At 41.9% G+C, this 23,365-nt stretch overlaps 1 protein-coding gene across 2 annotated transcripts in view; it reads right to left on the bottom strand.

Annotated features, from left to right (window-relative positions):
- Nucleotides 1-23,365, bottom strand: part of ANKRD55 (ankyrin repeat domain 55) — a 100,957-nt gene that overhangs the window by 23,582 nt on the left and 54,010 nt on the right. The window contains exon 6 of one of the 2 annotated variants that reach the window (XM_065874729.1): nucleotides 8,601-8,729. The exons of the other annotated variant lie outside the window; for it this stretch is intronic. Within the exon in view, the coding sequence (XP_065730801.1) occupies nucleotides 8,601-8,729 (129 nt within the window). The remainder of the gene's footprint in view (nucleotides 1-8,600; nucleotides 8,730-23,365) is intronic. 2 annotated transcript variants of the gene reach the window in all.

A 23,365-nucleotide genomic window follows, 5' to 3' on the forward strand; every position in this document is an offset into this window, starting at 1 on the left:
TTACTTCTTACACACTGTCTTCCCCTCTCCTTGCCTGACCCACAGAGGAGCCATTCTGGAAGCAGCCAGCTGAGATAGAGGCTGCGGCCCAGCACATCTCAGTGGGCCTCTTCTGAGTTCCTGACCAGACAGTCCCAGATAGCATTTCCCTTGCAAGCTGGAGTCTTACATGGCTTTTCTGGATAAGAGAAATTCCACCCCCTTACACTTTTCCTCCACAATGCCTTTTGTCCTGAATCTTCCAGACAATTCCTTTGTCTCTAAACCTGGCCCTTACTTACAACATTGTCATTGCCTTTTTTTTTTTCCTTTGGAAGAATATCCTCCCAGGAGTAATGGTGATAGCAATGTTTACCGAGTGAACGTTCTGTGCCCAGCACTGCATTTCCACGTTCTAACTCATTTAATCCTGACTACAACTTCATGAGGTAGGTACTCGTATCATCCCACATTGTAGAGGAGAAATTGGAGGCACAGAGGGATTAAGCTGCCCACTGTCACAGCCAAGAGGTGGCAAAGCCAGGACTGACTGTCTGCAGAGCCCTTGTATTTCACCACTACACCATTTTGTCTCCAGTTAAAAGTACGGTCTATTTATTTGATCCTGCATGTTCATATGGGAGGAATTTAAGTGAAAACTGCTGTTGGGATCAGCAACATCAGTAGCAATGAAGTACGCCTTGCCAACTGAGACCTTCTTCCAACATTAGGTGCTTTAAAAACCTTTCCTAGGAGGGTTGCCACGGTGCACCCTCACAAGAATTTGAGAGAGCCCTGGAGAGTATTAGTTTGTGAGCTGAGTCCCTGGCTCAGTGGTCTCCTGGTAACAGCATTCCCTTCTTGGCAAAATGGGCTGAGTGTCAGTCAAAGGGAGTCTCCAGGCCTGGGAAGCCTTGGTCACAGACACCAGGAAGCACCAGGAGAGAAGAAATGGGATGCTGCCCAGAAGGGCCCTTAGGAAGAATGGAGAGTGGGTTTCTGTTTGGTGGGAATATCATTCAACAGGGGAAGAATATTGTATAGATAGTATGGAGCTCTAGAAATCTACATTGGGTGGCCAAATGAGATTGTGGATTTACTTATTTTTGCTGCATTTTTATTCTTTTTGTCCATGGGTAATCCATAAGGTGCCTTCATGTACTCTGAAAACTGCTGGGAACTACCGAGTCCTAGTCATTTTCTCTTTATACCTCATGAGGGAGGGGAATTCGCAAGAAGCCTTGCCAGGAAGAAAGTTGAATTAACGTACAGGAATTTTGCTGTAGGAGACTGATAAAAAACAAGATTCCAGTATCTTGATCGTAGACTCTTATTCATTTATTTATCTATTTTTGGCTGCGTTGGGTCTTCGTTGCTGCACCCATTGGGCTTTCTCTAGTTGCGGTGAGCGGGCTTCTCACTGCAGTGGAGCATGGGCTCTAGGCGTGCGGGCTTCAGTACTTGTGGCACGCGGGCTCAGTAGTTGTGGCTTGCAGGCTGTAGAGCTCAGGCTCAGGTAGTTGTGGCGCACGGGCTTAGTTGCTCTGTGGCAGGTGGGATCTTCCCGGACCAGGGCTCGAACCTGTGTCCCCTGCATTGGTAGGCGGATTCTTAACCACTGCGCCACCAGGGAAGTCCCGATTGTAGACTCTTTTTATTCTAGGTGATCTCCCAAGGAGTCTTAACGCAAGATTCAGGACTAGTTGTTTATTTGTTAACGTGTTGGCGGCATTAATTCTATGGTGGGTTCTTCAGGGAGAGAACTCCAATCTCCATCCTTCTCTTGGAGGTAGGGGTCTGTTTGTCGCATGACAGTGACTGTACAAAGCAGACGTAAGGGTTTGAGGTCACATGGCCCTTTTAAAGGGCTGGGTGGTTTTGTGCTATAAGAACACTGGCCCGTAAGTTCAGCTGGAGCCAGATGTGTTAGACTGGAATGGAGCTGGAGGGGAAGTTTTACTAGTTTGTATAGCGTGAACACTTGAGAGTTGAGGGTTTGGGGCTAACTAGAGGACAAAGGGGCCCAATATCCTGGCTTGGAGTCAGGACCATCTTCATGGTTAGCCCCTTTGGACCCAGGCTTTCTGCCTGGCCTGACTCCAGAGGCTGCTGTATCCCAAAGCCTGGGGCTGACTCTCCTGGAGAGCTAGTGGAAGTTAGAAATGGGGGGATGGGCAGTGAGGCACGGTGACCCTCAGTTGCTGAACTACTTCATTTCACAGGTGCTCTAATGACTAATATGGAAAAGCTCCCCATGAAACCTCCTTCCCTGCTGTGTTAGTGTGTAGACAGCGTCTAGCTTCTGCTTCTAGCTGTCTGGCAAGGTGACAGTCTCTAGGACATCTCTGCATTGCCCTTGCCACACCTATGACTGGAAATCTTTCTGCTGAAATGGAGTCTAGCAAAGAGTAACTCATAACAAATATTTGCTGAACAATGCATAAATAAATAAATAAAAACAAGCCTTACCAACTATGGGCAAAGCCAAACGAAATAGAATTTTACTCATCCTTTTCTTAGCTTCCCTTTCTTTTTCTCACTATCTCCCACCTTTCACTCTCTTTTCGCTTCTTTCCTCACTTGTGTTTACTCCTAGGTGAGTTCCTGTCTCTTCTCTGTCTACCTCATCCCCTTCTTCTCTGCAACCAAGCACTGGGGAGCTGACACATGCAGGCCACTTTAACTTAGGCTACCCTTCAAGACAGCTCAGTCTTTGCTCCCAGGGTAATGGGGTTGATTTCATAAATTTGACTTTCTCTTTGTTTACTCTGGGCTTATGTGGCTTTGTAGTTTTCCTCTTATCAAGCACTGGGAGTTGTGTGGCCTGAGTCTCTGTGGGCGTGGGGTGTGTTTGGGTAATGATAACCTCCCTGTGCACTAGTTTCACCACCTGTGAACTGAGGGGTTGGACTAAATGACTTGTGTGGTCCTTTCCAGTTCTAAGGCTCTTCCATCTATGAACCGGATCCCCTGGTCTATGACATTTGTAATTAGCCTTTGGCACTCTGAATATATTTAAAGTATACTTACAGGACTTTGATACAGTTCAAACAGTTGACCACAGATCTTGGCCACCACGGGAAGGAGGAGGATTCCATGCTGGACCAAATCAGTCTCAGGCACTGGGGTTGATGGTTATATTCAAGAGCTCCAAGGGTATGTGTATGTGTATAATTTCCTTAACCACATAACCACATACTGAATGAACAAACATGAAATAGTTTTATATTACTGCAGTTCTTTTCTTTCTAACCTCCCTTGAAAAATGCACTGAAAGAAAAGTACTGCTGAGGAAGATTCCAGATAAACACATTTTCTAGGTTTAGGAGGAAGGAGCTAGAGGTGAGATTTGAGGGGCAGTAGATACTTGCCCTTCTCACTGACCTGCCATCATATCTATCCTAGAATTCCTATCATTAGAAAAAACTCCTTGATACTAAGCCACATGGACTAAGGCACATGGACTTCCCTGGTGGTGCACTGGTTAAGGCAACTGCCAATGCAGGGGACACAGGTTTGATCCCTGGTCTGGGAAGATCCCACACGCGGCAGAACAACTAAGCCCATGAGCCACAACTACTGAGCCTGTGCTCTAGAGCCCGCGAGCCACAACTCCCGAGCCTTTGCACCACAACTACTGAAGCCCATGTGCCTAGATCCCGTGCTCTGCAGCAAGAGAAGTCACCACAACGAGAAGCCTGTGCACCGCAACGAAGAGTATCCCCCGCTTGCCACAACTAGAGAAAGCCCACACGCAGCAACAAAGACCCAATGCAGCCAAAAAAAAAAAAAAAAAAAAACACTAAGGTATTGCATTCCTAGAAGTTTTTGTTAAGCTGAAAATGGTATTTCACAAAAAGAATCCAATAAGCCACTATTCCCACTGGCTTGGGATGGATAAGCTTATTGAACTGAATTCAGTGAACACCTTTTTGGTGTTCACAAAGATTCACAAAGATCTGTTCTGGATCTTGAGACATCTGGATGAGTAAGGCACACTGCCCTTAAGCACATAGTCTAGAAGACGAGACATAGGCACCCCACTGATTGTAACACCAGTAACAGAAGTAAGGAAGTGCTAGACGGAGGGAAAAATTCTGAAAGGGAGCTCAACAAAGAGGGTGAACTTAGTTGGGCCTTGAGAAATAAGGAAGAACAAGTATAAATTCTGCAGTTAGAAGGGATGATGCAGGGAGTGCAAGAAGAAAGAAGTATTTCACCAAAAGGGAAGCGCATGACCAAGGGGAAGACAGGATGAATCTTTACGATGTACTGAGGAGATTATTAATATTCTAGTATGGTTGGAGTAAAGCCTATATGGCTTGAAGAGGAAAGGGCAGGGAGTGGGGTGGGTTGCAGAGAGCTTGTTCATGGCAGTAAGTGCAAGTCACGGAGTTTGTTTTTTACCAGAAAATGGCACTTGGTGAAGGTTTTTGAGCCAAGAACCAGCAGTGACCATAATTGTTTTGTTGTAGTAACAGTTATGTTAGTACATTCCTTTGTGATTTGTAGAAAGAGCACTTGGTGCAATGTGAGAATAGATTGGAGAAGGAAAGGGCTGAAAGTAGGAATACAGATACTGAAACTGTTCAGGTGGGAGACAGGGGAAGCTTGATCTAAGGCACTGATGGTAGGTGTACTATATTGTCTCCATTTGTTCTTCCCGGTTAACTCTCCATCTTTTTTAATCCTGCTTTTCATCCTTTAGCATGTATGAATTGCATCAAATGGGCCCCTTTGCCCTTTGGCTTCTGGTTGGGATCGGCCAGTGAGTGGTACTGACAGGAGATGGATGTAGGAGGAAAGAGTGATTGGGGCATTTATCCTCCAGTTCCCTCCCTGCTAGGCCACAGTTTGACTGTTCCATCAAAGTCTACAGTTTCCATCCTAGGCCCTTTCCTACAGCTACAGCTTTTGCTGTGTCTTAGTAACCACTGCCTCCCATGCCCTCCCAGATGCCCTAATGGCAACCTGCTGTTGTGTGTAAATAGCCTCTTTATGAATCTATGCTCAAATAATCCCATCTGAGTGGGTTGTTTCCTGCTGGGGCCAATTACAATACACCAATACACCAATTGGCCAATAACCAATTACACATGAAGGATGATAAGGAAGCAGTGTCCATGGGCCACATGATGGCCTTTGGCTTGGGCTACCGGGTGGATGGGAATGTGACGGGAAGGAGAGAGCATGGATTCAGTTTGAACATGCTGAGTTTGACGTGTCCATGGGAAATTATGGGAAGATGCCTGGTAGAGCTGGAAATGTGAGTTTAACGTTCAAGAGACAGGTCAGAGCTGGATTTTGATCTGAGGAAATTCTGAGTAGAATGATAGTTGAAGCCTTAGGAACCGATGGGCTTTCTGAGGAAAGGAGAATGAGAAAAAGATTAATGACTAAATTTCTGCAGTGTTGAGGAGTGAGAGGAAGATGAGTCCGAGAGATACCTGTGTAGAGTCCTGATAAGCTAGTGTCATCACAGATAGGCAAGAACATGCCCCGAAGGGCTGAGATTCCATCAAGGGAGACTGGATGCAGATAGGGACAGAGTTCTGCTCAGTGTTAGCCCAGAGAGAGCCATGCAATCTGGTCTCCTGGGCAGATGGGGGAGGTGAACAAGGGCAATGGGCCCACAGGAGGGCACCACCAGCTACCAAGGGACCCAAGAAATGGGGGCTGAAGTGAAACTTAGTTTACTTTTTGGGCCCAATGTTTCAGATCTTTACTGCTTTGGTTGCCTGGATCAAATACAGAAGCTTTATTAGTTCAAAGTGCTATAGCTTTAAATATGGTCTCATATAGTTGAAGAGAAAAGCAGGAAGTTCAGTGAAAGGAATTAATGACAATGGGAAATAGACTCATTTATGTGGAAAAACTTTATGAGGAACACAGTGCTGGCCCTGAGTTATAAATGAAGAAGGCGGCTAACGGTGGCAAGCATAATCCCGGTTGCAGCTGACATTTGGAATTACCCTCAGTCTTCTTCGCAGAATAAAGGGCAGAACACACCACTTCTGAATTTTACTGCTAACCGCAGGGAGGGAGACGGTGTACAGTTCCTCCAGAGTGTGATTCTTAACCTTTTGGCGAGGGCGGGGGGTAGTTACAGATCCTCATTGAAGAAACTGAACACCTTCCTCAGAAAATTGTATGCTAACATCCTCACACATAAGAACATGCAATATTACATACAACTGTAGGGGTCCTAGAAGGAACCTGTCTTCTAAATCTTTCCCCCCACAATGCCAGATGCAGAATAGGTGCTCATGAAATTTTTTTTTCTCATGAAATATTTATTAAGCTATTGAGAATATAAATGTGTGAGGCATTATGCTTATTATACAAAATCATGGTCAAAACGTAAATATCTTAGGTAGGAGTAGCTAAGGTTTTAGAACTCATTAATACGAATTCATTTATCACAGTGGTTTTCAACCCCAGGTGGACATTACAATCTCCTGGAGGAAGGGAAAACTTTAAAAATTACTGACACCCAGGCTCCACCCCAGACAAACTGACTGAAAAACTAAGGGTGTAGGGCTTGGGTATCAGTATTGCCTAAAAGCTCTTCAGATGATTCTAATGTGCAGACAGGACTGAAATCAATGTAGCAGGTTAACAGCTGTAACATTTAGTAGAGAGAAAGAATACAGTATGTAGATGAGGGTATGATAACTAAGCTTTCATGGAGGAAATTGGGAGCCATCATAAAAATGATAATCTATTCCAATTACAAAGAATATTACACATCACTGTCATGTGCATGGTCTCATTCATGCCCCAAAGATACACCTACAGTTAAGCCAAGCAGGTTTAGGTGACTCTTTCCAGAACAAAGCCAGGTCTGTTAATGCAAACTCAGATCTTCTGAGTCGAGCACATTTTTCTTTGGATTTTGCCAAGTTGCCTCTTGGAGGATCAAAACAAGGGTTCCCACCCATGAAGAGCCCAACTCAGAAGGGGTCTGGAGTGGGGTCTGGGAACCTGTTGTTTTACACGCACTGCTGATGATTCGACTGCAAAGCCATCTCCCAAGCAGCAGCTCTAAACTGGCTGTGGGAGAGGAAGGTGGAGCAGAGGAGGCATATCAGTCAGAATTACCCGGGGAGATTTTTCAAAATGCACACGCATGAGACCCATCCCAGATCTGTGAAATCAGAAAACAGGGGCGATGGGAGTGAATATACAGAAAATGCTTGATTCTGATACCACTCTCACCTTAGCTGAGAGCCAACACATGTGGGATACATCTTGGCTGCCCAGCCAGGCTGCCCTGGGGCCACTGCTCCAATGGTGACCCCTGACCAGCCAGAGGACTGGGCTCTGGGCAGGGACTGGCATGAGGGCAGCTGATTACATACTGAAAGTATGGAGGAGCGTGCTAAGGGCAGGTGAGGATGACAAAAACATGCTTTGTTCACTTCACAGTTTTGCAGGGCTGGCCCTGCTACAGGGTAACTGAAGCCAAATTTGTAGGAACAAAAACAGACTAGTTTCCAAATCACTTCTGTTTTGCCCTTATCTCAGGCACACATGTCAACCCTGAAAGTGCCAGGTGCCCTTCTCTGCTGTGTGTGGCATGTGAAAACACCTGAGTGAAACCACCATCAGGGCGTGCAGAATCACAGGGATCCTGGCAGCAGTTCAGCAAGGGTGCCCTTATTGGGCTGATAGAAATAAACAGTGGGGATGCCTAGGTTAGGCATGAAAAGACAGAATGGGCTAGCAAGTTTGTTGAAAGGATGCATAGTATCGCTCTCCTCTCAAGGACAGAATAGGTAACTCTTAGTTAATCATTCCCTTTGAATGATTTCCTTAGAAGACACTTCAGTAAATGTTAGCTATGGTCACTCTTTCACCTTAGTCTCAGTTTTCCCCTCTTTGGGTTTTGTGGTTTTTTAAAATTTTTGGCTGCACTGCACCGCACAGCATGTGGAACCCCAGACCAGGGATCAAACCCATACCCGCCGCGTTGGAAGGTGGAGTCTTAACCACTGGACCACCAGGAAGTCCCAGTTTTCCCCGCCTTGGACTGTAGATTTCTATTTCTCTGGTCATGTGTACTGATACAGACTCCCTTTTGGGATAGTGAGGTAGGGTTATGAGCCACGATTCTCACTGGTCAGAGTACCATTGTTCAGGGTCACCTCTGCTCCAGAGGATTTGGAAGGAAGAAGAGAGTCATGGTCCAAAGACTTTGAAGGGACTTTCCTAATAATTCTTTGAAGGGTTATCCTGGTACACTGTGAGCCAGCAGCAATCATTGAGATGGAGAAAGAGAGAGTGAGAGAGGTGTGTGTGTGTGTGTGTGTGTGTGTGTGTAACAGCCGAGGTGGGTGATATTCTGTAACTCCTCCCCCTCTTTACCTTGGCAGGATTTCTTCTCAGCAACTGATGTACCCAAATCCTCCAAAGTGACAGGTTTGCTGTTGCTGCTTTGGATATGAATGAAGGGAAGAGGGCAGCATGTATCTTACTTGCTCTGTTGTACATATAAAGTCCACATCAGTGCTGGGACTGTACCTTTGAAAATTCCATCTTTCAGGTCTGACATACTCAGAATTGTTAACATTACTTTACACCATTTATACTTGAGACAAGCTCACTGGCTAACTTCTCACCTGCACAGCCCAGTGGAGAGCCGTTTTAAAGTCTTTATCCACAAGGGTGGGGTCTGCCCCCTTCTTCAGCAGCATTTGGGTGTGTTGAGGCCGGTTGTGGAAAGTTGCCCAGTGGAGTGGTGTCATTCCCTACAAAACCACAATCAGAGGGACACAGATGAGCACAGGATATCAAGAAGGAAAACGGAGCACACTTTCTCCTCAGGCCTGAGGGCGTCACCAGATGTGCTGGTTGCCGCCTGTCAGTTCATTCGTTCCTTGAGCCATTCATTCAACAGATACTTATTGGGCTTCTACTTGGTGCCAGGCAAACAGGTGTTAAGGATACTACAGTGAATGAGATAAATAAGATCCTGTCCTCGTGGGAATTACACTGTGGTAGAGGAAGATAGATAATAAATAAATGCACACAAACAATCAAAAGGATTTTCCAGATTGTTGAATGCTACAAAGTGGTTGAGAGTTCGTGCCCCAGTCCGGGAAGATCCCACATGCTGTGGAGTGGCTGGACCCGTAAGCCTGTCTATTTTACTACGGTATCCCCAGGGACTGAACCAAGGCTAAATAAACAGCTGTTGAATGAATGAATGAAAGAATGAATGAATAGGGAGAGGAGGAGAAAGATGTGAGATGAGGTTGGAGAGAGGCAGGGCTGATCCTGGGAGCGTGGGATGGGGAATACCCTGCATAAGGCCTTTGGATTTTATTCTAAACTCAATAGAAAGACAGTGGGGGATTTTAAGCAGATGTTGACATGACCTGATTTACACTGTTTAGAAGAAATCACTCTGTGGCAGCTTGGAGAACAGATCTGGATGAGTCAATCTGGTGAATCCCACCTTCTTTCAGAGCTTAAGGTCACACACAATAGGCATCATTTAATAATAAGATAAGCTTTCCTGGGAAACATTTGCCAAAAAGAACCAGTATTATTTGGGAGTGTACTATGAAAAGATGGCCTCTTCTCCTTGACGATGGCTCTCAATAATATGAAATGTATCTAAAATGGTTCTAGATTAAGATGCCTGGTAAAGGGAGCAGAGGACGTAGGTAGCTTTCTCTTTTTGGAGCTGTCTCTGCAGGTAACATAAAGATAATGTCACCGCCTTGCCCTTCTCTGCTCATCCAAGATGAGCTGAGTGGAGAAGATGGGCCTCAGCCTAGCTAGGAGTGCAGAACTAATATTATTCCAGAATTAATATGTATTCATCTAGAGATCTTTATGAGTTCTTATGTATATCATCTCACTTAATCCTCCAAACAGCTTTTTGGATTTAGCATTGTGGTGAAGTCCACTATGTGCTCACCAAACTCTACTTCCTCTCCCTCCAGGGCACATAGTCAGTCTACACTCCCCAGCCTCCCAGCAGATACATGTAGCCACGAGACTGAGTCCTGAACATTGCAGTGTGGACAGAAAGGATGGAAGGATGGAAGCCCCTACCCCTCCAAGGTCTGTCTAGAAAACAAAACCTATGTTGTCTTTGACATATTTTCTTCTCCTCACCTGACAATGGAATGTGGAGGAGGACAAGGCTCAAGAATGTGCTGGAATCATGTGATTAATCAACTCAGGACCCTGAGGTGATTAATCAACTCAGGACCCTGACTGATGAGGGAGGACAGGGTCACCTCATCAACCAGCACTGAGCTATGAAGCAAGCAGGAATTAAGCTTTTATTATGTCAGGCCACTGAGATTTTGAATTGTTTGCTATAGCAGTTGGCCAACTCTGACAGGTGCCACTGTCCTTCCCATTTTGTGGAAGAGGAAGCTAAGCCCTAGGGAAGTTTACAAGTCTATGATCGAGCTGAATCTAGGGTGTGATGCTTGTGGGGCTGTGAGATTAGAATGTTAAACCCCCTTGACCAGTTCCATATTCTAAATCATTACATTATGGTCTGCTTTCAAATTTCACATAACACTGAGCCTCCAGATACTCTTAAGGATATTTCAAGAAATTGGTTCCATATGGAAAAGAATGCTGGTCTAAAAACAGTGGAATGTCTTGTTCTTATTCCAACAGCTGAATGTTACTTTGGGTTCAGAATAGCTCAAAGCATTTCAATGGGTCCTCTTCATTTTTTAATTTGACCCACTGGAATTAGACATCTGGACTCCAGGGAATCAGATTCTTTTTACTGTGCAAGGATTATTCCCAGTGCTGAGTCCCATGTGCTTCAGAATCATTGGCTTCCTTATGAAGTGCCGCCACCTGTATCCAGGGTTAAAGACATTGGAGACAATTTTGAAGTCACTGGGGTGTTAAGCTCCAAGAAGGCAGGGCCCTTGTCTGCCTGTCTGAATCCCTGGAGCCTAAAACAGTGCCAGGCACATTGCGGATGCTAAGCAAAGGCTTATTAAATGACTGAGTGACTTCTTACTGTTCTTGATTGAATTTTTTGCTTTTGCAAAATTTGGCTTTGCTTTCTAAAATCATTCAAAGAAGAAAGACAGAACATGACTTCTTTATAGAAAATGAACTTGTCTGATACGATCATTGTTACCAATTGTTCAATTGAAACTTGTTAGAATTCTTGATGAGCGCTCCAAATGAGGTAGATGGAAATCACTATATGCAGAGATATAGATTTAGCAATATGAGAATTCAGTGTGAAATTGTGAATTAAACTGTCATTATGTACTGGTAATCCTTGTCTCCTAAATATAGCTTCTAGGCTTAAAGAGTTATTCTCTTAAAACAACAACCACCCCTCCCCAACCCACTGCTAGAAAAAACAAAACAAAACAACCCTCCCCACCTCCTGCATGCTATGGTAAATGGTGGGGAGGGGCACTACCATTTTTCATATACCTACTTGGTGCCAAGAACTTTATTCACTTCACTGAATCTTTACAACAATCCTAAGAGATAGGTATTTTTAGACCCATTTTACAGGTGAGGAAACTGAAACACAGGTTAAATAGTGGGTTGGCCAAAAAGTCCGTTCGGGCTACGGACAAACCCAAATGAACGTTTTGGCCAGCCCAATAACTTCCCTAAGGCCACTGACTGGGTACAAGGCAAAGGTGGGATTCAAATCCAGGTCTCTCCAACTCTGGAGGAAAATGCTCGTTCCACACATCAAGCTAGTAGACTTTCAATTTTGGAAATGAGCTCGGCTGCTGGACAGTTTTTTTCCTTGTGATTTTAGCTAGATTCGGGGTCTTCTCACTGTCTAGAATGGTGATTCTCAGTAGCATCAGGGCTGCCACCCTTTACTATTACTTGTTTCGTTTGGCATCACCTCTAGTTTTCTTCTAAAAGTGCAGCTGGCAAATATTTATTTTTGTAAGGTATTGAAATATATATATTCTCCCCCCACTCCTCCCCTACCCTGCAATTTGGAATCAGTGTTATAATAACTGTTGATCCTCTGAGTGGCCCCAAATCAAGACTTGAAACACTCCTTTACTTCTCTAAATAATAATATGTTATATAATATACATTTGTATATTTATATTACAATATAAACAGGTTTCAAACATTCACTCAAGTCAAGGGAAACTTCCTGTTGCTATTTTTTTCAATTGGGCTAATGAGAAATACAAATACATCCTCTTAGTAATATGAAAACCAAAACTTTTAGAATCAGCTCAAGTACAGCCCTTTGTATTGCACAACACACTTTGTTTAGGAACTTTTTCCTACAACTGCCTCCTCCTTCCTTCAGCTTCTATTAACACAGCTAACACATCTTAGTTGTGTTATGTTAGGACTCTGGTGGCCATTTAAGGGTCAGACTTCAGGCTTGGCAATTGGCATTTGCACTGAGCTGTGATAGGGACCAAGATTAGCTGTGATGCACTTAAAGGCAGAGGCTGTGGCTCATTCACTGTGATATGCCCAAGTACACATTAGGTGTTCAAGAAGTGTTCATAGGAAGAATTAATTAGTGAATTGCAGGTTATCCAGGCTTCCTTGAATTCATGGGGAGTATAAGATACTAGAGTCTGTCGAACGCAAGCCAGCCACCTGCGGCCAAACTGTGAGGCTCCTCATTGAGTCACTGAGGACTCAACTGGGCCTTCAAAGAATCTAAGGGCTGAAAATCTAGGAGCTACCTGAGGATATATTACAACAAACACCCAGATGACTCTTGTAACAGGAGAATTCCACTTTCTTGATAAAGAAGGAGTATTGGCTCAAACAGTGAAGAGTAACTTACATTCATTTAAGAACACAGCTCTCTAGAATGTTTTGGAGGGAAATGTTAAGTTTTGGTTGACTTAGGCTCCATCTCGAGATAGCTGATAGGACTGTGTGTGGTGATTGCTGGGTGCATAGCGGGGCTGTTTTGGAACACACTCTTGTACAGATGAGTAATACTGTGCCTTGAGCCTGTGCCACCAACATTTCAGTTAAGGGCTTTCAAGTCCTATTAGCTTCTCAGAACTTTTTTCTTTTTTTCCAAAACCACTGTAACTTTTATGTTTTATGAAGCAGAAATCTGATGAAGTGCTTAGCAGTTTTCATGTTTCAGAACTGCACTTTTAGACCAGCTCTTGCAGATGCTGAAAGACACAGAGAGAGAATGTGTGATGTGGCTAGGTGCTTGGTTCACCCCTCGCCTTGGTGCACTGGGAGCAGAATTTTAGCAGGTGTTTGAAAGATCAGCAAAACAATTCTAGATCATCTGAAAGATCTAGAATTTCACAGAAGTCCAGTTTGGCTCAGTTTGACATTTTAATATCCACACATTATTAATGTTGTGATTACCTCTCACAGAAGTTATAGAGGGTCTTCTGTGTACAAAAGACTGGAATAAACGATGTACTTTAAAAGATTCTAAAAAAACCTAGATCGTTAGCAGTGCTGTAATGAAAGCCATTTTCTTCAAATTTATTTGGGAAAAAACTTACAATTACAGATCACAAAGATTAGTAGTGCATTAGCAAAAAAAGCTTGCATATTAACATTGCAAATTTGTTCTTTAAAATAGTTTGATATCTGTTATTCAGTATAATTTTTTTTAATTCTATATATTTTATTTTATGTAATTTGAAACATTTTTCTGAGAAGGGATCCATAGGCTTCCCCAACATACCAGATGTGTCCATGTCATGAAAATGGACAAGGACCCCTGCCCTAGAATCTACAGTACATTTTTGAAGATCTAGAAAAATATAAAATTTTAATTTTTTGAGAGGAGATTTTGAAAATAACTAAAAGTCACCTGGAGTCAAGCCTGGTAAATAAAATGGGTCACTGAGTTGGGTCAACAAAACAAAGAGAGAAAAGACCAATAAAATAAAATTATATGACTTTTTCTTGAATTTAATAATGTATTTATCTAAACATGTATTTTTGGGGGGACTCTACTAGGTGCAAGTTACTGAACTAGATTCTAGGGACACAGATAAAAAATACTGACCCTAGAAAATTATGGGGAAAGGAGGGTTGGGGGAGAAAGGGAAGTGAGGGCTTCTAAGTAGTAGTGACTCTACTCCATTTGTTAAGGTGTTCATTTTTAGGATAAAAATTCTCGTTCATTAAAATTTTTTTGCTTTATTATTTTACCTTTTGCCAACTGTAAAATAAAAAGATTTCTAGGGTCCGGGACTATTTCTACTGATTTTGCCTTTATAGTGCACAGTCTCTGCTTATGCTTGTATCTTAGGAATGTTGTAAGTGGATTTTAGTGCTAAGAACTATATCCAAAGATTCACATCTGGTTTTGCAACTTGGATTTATTTTCTGAGAGTGCTGTTGTAATGGAAGTTTGGATTGTCAAGCCACTCACAAAAATCTACTTATATCAGAATGTGCATTTAATATAGGATCAACAATCTATCCTAAATACCATGCATAACAGTGCTTTTCTGGATAAATGCATTCAAAGTTCTAACCCAGATGCCAACATTTCATAGCCACTCTTGATGGGGTGCTCTTCGTGTCAAAGCTAAAATGAAAGCAGGAGAGGTTAGGTTCCAGGAATTTAGCAACTTAACTCTCTGTAGCTGCAACAGACAAGCCTCTCGCTTTGTCAGTGATTCCCCTGAGGTCCAGAAGAACAAAGGCACAAAGGACAATCTGACCCATCTGACCCATCTTGCCTTTCCCACAGTGTTAAACTTTACAGTGTGAATAGCTTCTAAATAAGTCACTTTATAACTAAGCAGTGTGGTTAATGAAACAGGAAAAACAAACATCACTGAAATGAGAACAAAGAGTTCAGAAATGGAACCATATATTTAAAAAAATCTTGTAACAAAGTAAAAGAAAATTTAGCATAGCATAGTTATGTCCCTAGGGGTAGGGAAGGCCTTCTTTAAAAAGATACCAAAAGCAAAAGCAACAATGGACAAGAATGATCATTTTGATTATATCATATTTAAAATTTTCTGTACATGAAAAGACATCATGAACAGTTCTAAAATAAGGAACAGACTATGAAAAAATATTTGCAATCCAACAGCAAAGGATTAATGCTCAGAATATAAAATAAACTCCTATGAATCTGTAAGAAAATTACAAGTAACACAACAGATGAATGGACAAAGGATCTAAACAGGCAAGTCACAGGAGATCTAAAAATGACCATTGCACCTACGAAATTATGCTCGATCTCACTAGCTATAAGGGAAATGCAAATTAAAACAATAACAAGAAAATCCAGCAATAGGAAAACAGTGATAAACACCTTTTTACACTATGGGTGGAGCTATAAATTGATGCAGTCGTTTTGAAGAACCACCAGGCATGCATATTAAAAATAAAAATAGGGAACCATCACGCAATGTTGGTGGGAATGTAAACTGGTGCAACTACTGTGGAAAACAGTACGGAGGTCCCTTAAAAAACTAAAAATAGAACTACCATATGATCCAGCAGTTCCATTCCTGGGTATATATCCATAAAAAATACTTATTTGAAATGACACATGCACCCCAATGTTCATAGTAGCACTATTTACAACAGCCAAGACATGGAAGCTACCCAAGTTCCCATCAATAGATGATTGGATTAAGATGATGTGGTGTGTGTATATATATATATATATATTATATATATATACACACACACACAATGGAATATTACTCAGCCATAAAAAGAATGAAATATTGCCATTTGCAGCAATGTGGATGAACCTACAGAACACTATACTTAGTGAAATAAGTCAGACAGAGAAAGACAAATACTATGTGATATCACTTATATGTGGAATCTAAAAAATAATGGAAAAGAATGTATATACAAAACAGAAACAGACTCACAGATATAGAAAACAAATTTTCGGTTACCAGTGGGTGGGGGGAGAGGGACAAATCAGGGGTACAGGATTAACAGATACAAACTACTATATATAAAATAGATACGCAGGAGAGAGGGAGAAGATGGCGGAAGAGTAAGATGCGGAGATCACCTTCCTCCCCACAGATACACCAGAAATACATCTACATGTGGAACAACTCCTATAGAACACCTACTGAACGCTGGCAGAAGACCTCAGACCTCCCAAAAGGCAAGAAACTGCCCACGTACCTGGGTAGGGCAAAAGAAAAAAGAATAAACAGAGACAAAAGGATAGGGATGGGACCTGTACAAGAGGGAGGGAGCTGTGAAGGAGGAAAGGTTTCCACACACTACGAAGCCCCTTCGCGGGCAGAGCATGTGGGTGGCGGAGGGGGGAAGCTTCGGAGCTGCAGAAGAGAGCACAGCAATAGAGGTGCGGAGGGCAAAGTGGAGAGATTCCCGCACAGAGGATCGGTGCCGACTGGCACGCACCAGCCCGAGAGGCTTGTCTGCTCACCCGCCGGGGTGGGCGGGGGCTGGGAGCTGAGGCTCAGGCTTCGGTTGGAGCGCAGGGAGAGGACTGGGGTTGGCGCTGTGAACACAGCCTGCAGGGGGTTAGTGCACCACAGCTAGCCGGGAGGGAGTCCGGGGAAAAGTCTGGACCTGCCAAAGAGGCAAAAGACTTTTTCTTCCCTCTTTGTTTCCTGGTGCGCGAGGAGAGGGGATTAAGAGCACTGCTTAAAGGAGCTCCAGAGATGGGCGCAAGCTGCGGCTACCAGCGCGGACCCCAGAGACGGGCATGAGACGCTGCCGCCACCAAGAAGCCTGTGTGAGAGCACAGGTCACTATCCACACCTCCCTTCCGGGGAGCCTGTGCAGCCCACCACTGCCAGGGTCCTGGGATCCAGGGACAACTTCCCCGGGAGAACGCACGGCGCCCCTCAGGCTGGTGCAACATCACACCAACCTCTGCCGCCTCAGGCTCGCCCCGAACTCCGTACCCCCTCCCTCCCCCGGCCTGAGTGAGCCAGAGCCCCCGAGTCAGCTGCTCCTTTAACCCCGTCCTGTCTGAGCGGAGAACAGACGCCCTCCGGTGACCTACACGCAGAGACAGGGCAAAATCCAAAGCTGAGCCCCAGGAACTGTGCGAACAAAGGAGAGAAAGGGAAATCTCTCCCAGCAGCCTCAGAAACAGTGGATTAAAGCTCCACTATCAACTTGATGTACCCTGCATCTGTGGAATACCTGAATAGGCAATGAATCATCCCAAATTGAGGAGGTGGACTTTGGGAGCAAAGATATATTATTTTTTCCCCTTTTTCTCTTTTTGTGACTGTGTATGTGTATGCTTCTGTATGAGATTTTGTCTGTATAGCTTTGCTTTCACCATTTGTCCTAGGGTTCTATCAGTCCGTTTTTTTTTTTTTTTTTTTAACTTAAAAACTTTTGTTTCGTAATAATTATTTTTTATTTTAATAACTGTATTTTATTTTATCTTACTCTATTTTATTTTATCCTTTCTTTCTTTCTTTCTTTCTCTCTTTCTCTCTCTCTCTTTCTTTCTTTCTTTTTTCTTTCATTCTTTCTTTCTACTTTTTCTCCCTTTTATTCTGAGCCGTGTGGATGAAAGGCTCTTGGTGCTGCAGCCAGGAGTCAGTGCTGTGCCTCTGAAGTGGGAGAGCCACCTTCAGGACACTGGTCCACAAGAGACCTCCCAGCTCCACGTAATATCAAATGGCGAAAATCTCCCAGAGATCTCCATCTCAACACGAGAAACCAGCTTCACTCAACGACCAGCAAGCTACAGTGCTGGACACCCTAGGCCAAACAACTAGCAAGCCAGGAACACAACATCACCCATTAGCAGAGAGGCTGCCTAAAATCATAATAAGTCCACAGACACCCCAAAATACACCACCAGACGTGGACCTGCCCACCAGAGAGACAAGATCCAGCCTCATCCACCAGGAAGCCTACACAACCCACTGAAACAACTTTAGCCACTGGGGACAGACACCAAAAACAACGGGAACTACAAACCGGCAGCCTGCAAAAAGGAGACCCCAAACACAGTAAGATAAGCAAAATGAGAAGACAGAAAAACACACAGCAGATGAAGGAGCAGGATAAAAACCCACCAGACCTAACAAATGAAGAGGAAATAGGCAGTCTACCTGAAAAAGAATTCAGAATAATGATAGTAAAGATGATCCAATATCTTGGAAATAGAATAGACAAAATCCAAGAAACATTTAACAAGGACCTAGAAGAACTAAAGATGAAACAAGCAACGATGAACAACACAATAAATGAAATTAAAAATACTCTAGATGGGATCAATAGCAGAATAACTAAGGCAGAAGAATGGATAAGTGACCTGGAAGATAAAATAGTGGAAATAACTACTGCAGAGCAGAATAAAGAAAAAAGAATGAAAAGAACTGAGGACAGTCTCAGAGACCTCTGGGACAACATTAAACACACCAACATTCGAATTATAGGGGTTCCAGAAGAAGAAAAGAAAAAGAAAGGGACTGAGAAAATATTTAAAGAGATTATAGTTGAAAACTTCCCTAATATGGGAAAGGAAATAGTTAATCAGGTCCAGGAAGCACAGAGAGTCCCATACATGATAAATCCAAGGAGAAACACGCCAAGACACATACTAATCAAACTGTCAAAAATTAAATACAAAGAAAACATATTAAAAGCAGCAAGGGAAAAACAACAAATAACACACAAGGGAATCCCCATAAGGTTAACAGCTGATATTTCAGCAGAAATTCTGCAAGCCAGAAGGGAGTGGCAGGACATATTTAAAGTGATGAAGGAGAAAAACCTACAACCAAGATTACTCTACCCAGCAAGGATCTCATTCAGATTTAATGGAGAAATTAAAACCTTTACAGACAAGCAAAAGCTGAGAGAGTTCAGCACCACCAAACCAGGTTTACAACAAATGCTAAAGGAACTTCTCTAGGCAAGAAACACAAGAGAAGGAAAAGACTTACAATAACAAACCCAAAACAATTAAGAAAATGGGAATAGGAAAATACATATCGATAATTACCTTATATGTAAATGGATTAAATGCTCCCACCAAAAGACACAGACTGGCTGAATGGATACAAAAACAAGACCCATATATATGCTGTCTACAAGAGACCCACTTCAGACCTAGGGACACATACAGACTGAAAGTAAGGGGATGGAAAAAGATATTCCATGCAAATGGAAACCAAAAGAAAGCTGGAGTAGCAATTCTCATATCAGACAAAATAGACTTTAAAATAAAGACTATTAGAAGAGACAAAGAAGGACACTACATAATGATCAAGGGATCGATCCAAGAAGAAGATATAACAATTGTAAATATTTATGCACCCAACATAGGAGCACCTCAGTACATAAGGCAAATACTAACAGCCATAAAAGGGGAAATCGACAGTAACATATTCATAATAGGGGACTTTAACAGCCCACTTTCACCAATGGACAGATCATCCAAAATGAAACTAAATAAGGAAACACAAGCTTTAAATGATACATTAAACAAGATGGACTTAATTGATATTTATAGGACATTCCATCCAAAAACAACAGAACACACATTTTTCTCATGTGCTCATGGAACATTCTCCAGGATAGATCATATCTTGGGTTACAAATCAAGCCTTGGTAAATTTAAGAAAATTGAAACTGTATCAACTATCTTTTCCGACCACAACGCTATGAGACTAGATATCAATTACAGGAAAAGATCTGTAAAAAATACAAACACATGGAGGCTAAACAATACACTACTTAAAAACGAAGTGATCACTGAAGAAATCAAAGAGGAAATCAAAAAATACCTCGAAACAAATGACAATAGAGACATGATGACCCAAAACCTATGGGATGCAGCAAAAGCAGTTCTAAGAGGGAAGTTTATAGCAATACAATCCTACCTTAAGAAACAGGAAACATCTCGAATAAACAACCTAACCTTGCACCTAAAGCAATTAGAGAAAGAAGAACAAAAAAAACCCAAAGTTAGCAGAAGGAAAGAAATCATAAAGATCAGATCAGAAATAAATGAAGGAAACGATAGCAAAGATCAATAAAACTAAAAGCTGGTTCTTTGGGAAGATAAACAAAACTGACAAACCATTAGCCAGACTCATCAAGAAAGAATGGGAGAAGACTCAAATCAATAGAATTAGAAATGAAAAAGGAGAAGTAACAACTGACACTGCAGAAATACAAAAGATCATGAGAGATTACTACAAGCAATACTATGCCAATAAAATGGGCAACCTGGAAGAAATGGACAAATTCTTAGAAATGCACAACCTGCCATGACTGAATCAGGAAGAAATAGAAAATATGAACAGACCAATCACAAGCACTGAAATTGAAACTGTGATTAAAAATCTTCCAACAAACAAAAGCCCAGGACCAGATGGCTTCACAGGTGAATTCTATTAAACATTTAGAGAAGAGCTAACACCTATCCTTCTCAAAGTCTTCCAAAATACAGCAGAGGGAGGAACATTCCCAAACTCATTCTACGAGCCACCCTGATACCAAAACCAGACAAGGATATCACAAAGAAAGAAAACTACAGGCCAATATCACTGATGAACATAGATGTAACAATCCTCAACAAAATACTAGCAAACAGAATCCAACAGCACATTAAAAGGATCACACACCATGATCCAGTGGGGTTTATTCCAGGAATGCAATGATTCTTCAATATACGCAAATCAATCAACGTGATACACCATATTAACAAATTGAAGGAGAAAAACCATATGATCATCTCAATAGATGCAGAGAAAGCTTTTGACAAAATTCAACACCCATTTATGATAAAAAGCCTGCAGAAAGTAGGAATAGAGGGAACTTTCCTCAAAATAATAAAGGCCATATATGACAAACCCACAGCCAACATCGTCCCCAACGGTTAAAAACTGAAAGCATTTCCACTAAGATCAGGAACAAGACAAGTTTGCCCACTCTCACCACTATTATTCAACACAGTTTTGGAAGTTTTAGCCACAGCAATCAGAGAAGAAAAGGAAATAAAAGGAATCCAAATCGGAAAAGAAGAAGTAAAGCTGTCACTGTTTGCAGATGACATGATACTATACATAGAGAATCCTGAAGATGCTACCAGAAAACTACTAGAGTTAATCAATGAATTTGGTAAAGTAGCAGGGTACAAAATTAATGCACAGAAGTCTGTGGCATTCCTATACACTAATGATGAAAAATCTGAAAGAGAAATTAAGAAAACACTCCCATTTACCATTGCAACAAAAAGAATAAAATATCTAGGAATAAACCTACCTAAGGAGACAAAAGACCTCTTTGCAGAAAATTATAAGACACTGATGAAAGAAATTAAAGATGATACAAATCGATGGAGAGATATATCATGTTCTTGGATTGGAAGAATCAACATTGTGAAAATGACTCTACTACCCAAAGCAATCTACAGATTCAATGCGATCCCTATCAAACTACCACTGGCATTTTTCACAGAACTAGAACAAAAAATTTCACAATTTGTATGGAAAAACAAAAGACCCCGAATAGCCAAAGCAATCTTGAGAACGAAAAATGGAGCTGGAGGAATCAGGCTCCCTGACTTTAGACTATACTACAAAGCTACAGTAATCAAGACAGTATGGTATTGGCACAAAAACAGCAATGTAGATCAATGGAACAGGATAGAAAGCCCAGAGAAACACCCACGCACATATGGTCACCTTATCTTTGATAAAGGTGGTAGGAATGAACAGTGGAGAAAGGACAGCCTCTTCAATAAGTGGTGCTGGGAAAACTGGACAGGTACATGTAAAAGTATGAGATTAGAACACTCCCTAACACCATACACAAAAATAAGCTCAAAATGGATTAAAGACCTAAATGTAAGGCCAGAAACTATCAAACTCTTAGAGGAAAACATAGACATAAATCACAGCAAGATCCTTTTTGAGCCATCTCCTAGAGAAATGGAAATAAAAACAAAAATAAACAAATGAGACCTAATGAAACTTAAAAGCTTTTGCATAGCAAAGGAAACCATAAAGAAGACCAAAAGACAACCCTCAGAATGGGAGAAAATATTTGTAAATGAAGCAAAAGACAAAGGATTAACCTCCTAAATTTACAAGCAGCTCAATATCAAAAAATCAAACAACCCAATCTAAAAATGGGCAGAAGACCTAAATAGACATTTCTCCAAAGAAGATATACAGATTGCCAACAAACACATGAAAGAATGCTCAACATCATTAATCATTAGAGAAATGCAAATCAAAACTACAATGAGATATCATCTCACACCGGTCAGAATGGCCATCATCAAAAAGTCTAGAAACAATAAATGCTGGAGAGGGTGTGGAGAAAAGGGAACACTCTTGCACTGCTGGTGGGAATGTGAATTGGTACAGCCACTATGGAGAACAGTATGGAGGTTCCTTAAAGAACTACAAATAGAACTACCACGTGACGCAGCAATCCCACTACTGGGCATATACCCTGAGAAAACCATAATTCAAACAGTGTCATGTACCAAAATGTTCATTTCAGCTCTATTTACAATAGCCAGGAGATGGAAACAACCTAAGTGTTCATCATCGGATGAATGGATAAAGATGTGGCACATATATACAATGGAATATTGTATATAAAAAGAAATAAAAAGAAACGAAATTATTTGTAGTGAGGTGGATGGACCTAGAGTCTGTCATACAGAGTGAAGTAAGTCAGAAAGAGAAAGACAAATACCGTATGCTAACACATATATATGGAATCTAAGGGAAAAAAATGTCACGAAGAACCTAGGGGTAAGACGGGAATAAAGACACAGATCTACTAGAGAATGGACTTGAGGATATGGGGAGGGGGAAGGGTAAGCTGTGACAAAGTGAGAGAGTGGCATGGACATATAGACACTACCAAACGTAAGATAGCTAGTGGGAAGCAGCCGCATGGCACAAGGAGATCAGCTCGGTGCTTTGTGACCACCTGGAGGGGTGGGATAGGCAGGGTGGGAGGGAGGGAGACGCAAGAGGGAAGAGATATGGGAACATATGTATATGTATAAGTGATTCACTTTGTTATAAAGCAGAAACTAACACACCATTAAAGTAATTATACTCCAATAAAGATGTAAAAAAAAAAATAGATACACAACAAGGATGTACTACATAGCGTAGGGGATTATACTGTTGTAGTAACCTATAATGGAATATAATCTGCAAAAGTACTGAATCACTATGCTATATACCCGAAACTAACACAATATGGTTAATCAACTATACTTCAATTAAAAAAAATAGAACCCCTCCCACACACACAAATGTACACTCTCTACTGCCCAACAATTTTTCTTCTAGAGAAATGTTCATATAAAATACTCAAGGAGGCTTATACAAACACCCTTCAGAGTAGTGTTTGTGACAGTGAAACATTGGAGACAACCTAAATATTGATATGGGCACAGAAAATATAAGGACGTATTTTCATAGTG

Source organism: Phocoena phocoena, chromosome 3, assembly GCF_963924675.1.
Source record: "Phocoena phocoena chromosome 3, mPhoPho1.1, whole genome shotgun sequence".
Classification (NCBI taxonomy): domain Eukaryota; kingdom Metazoa; phylum Chordata; class Mammalia; order Artiodactyla; family Phocoenidae; genus Phocoena; species Phocoena phocoena.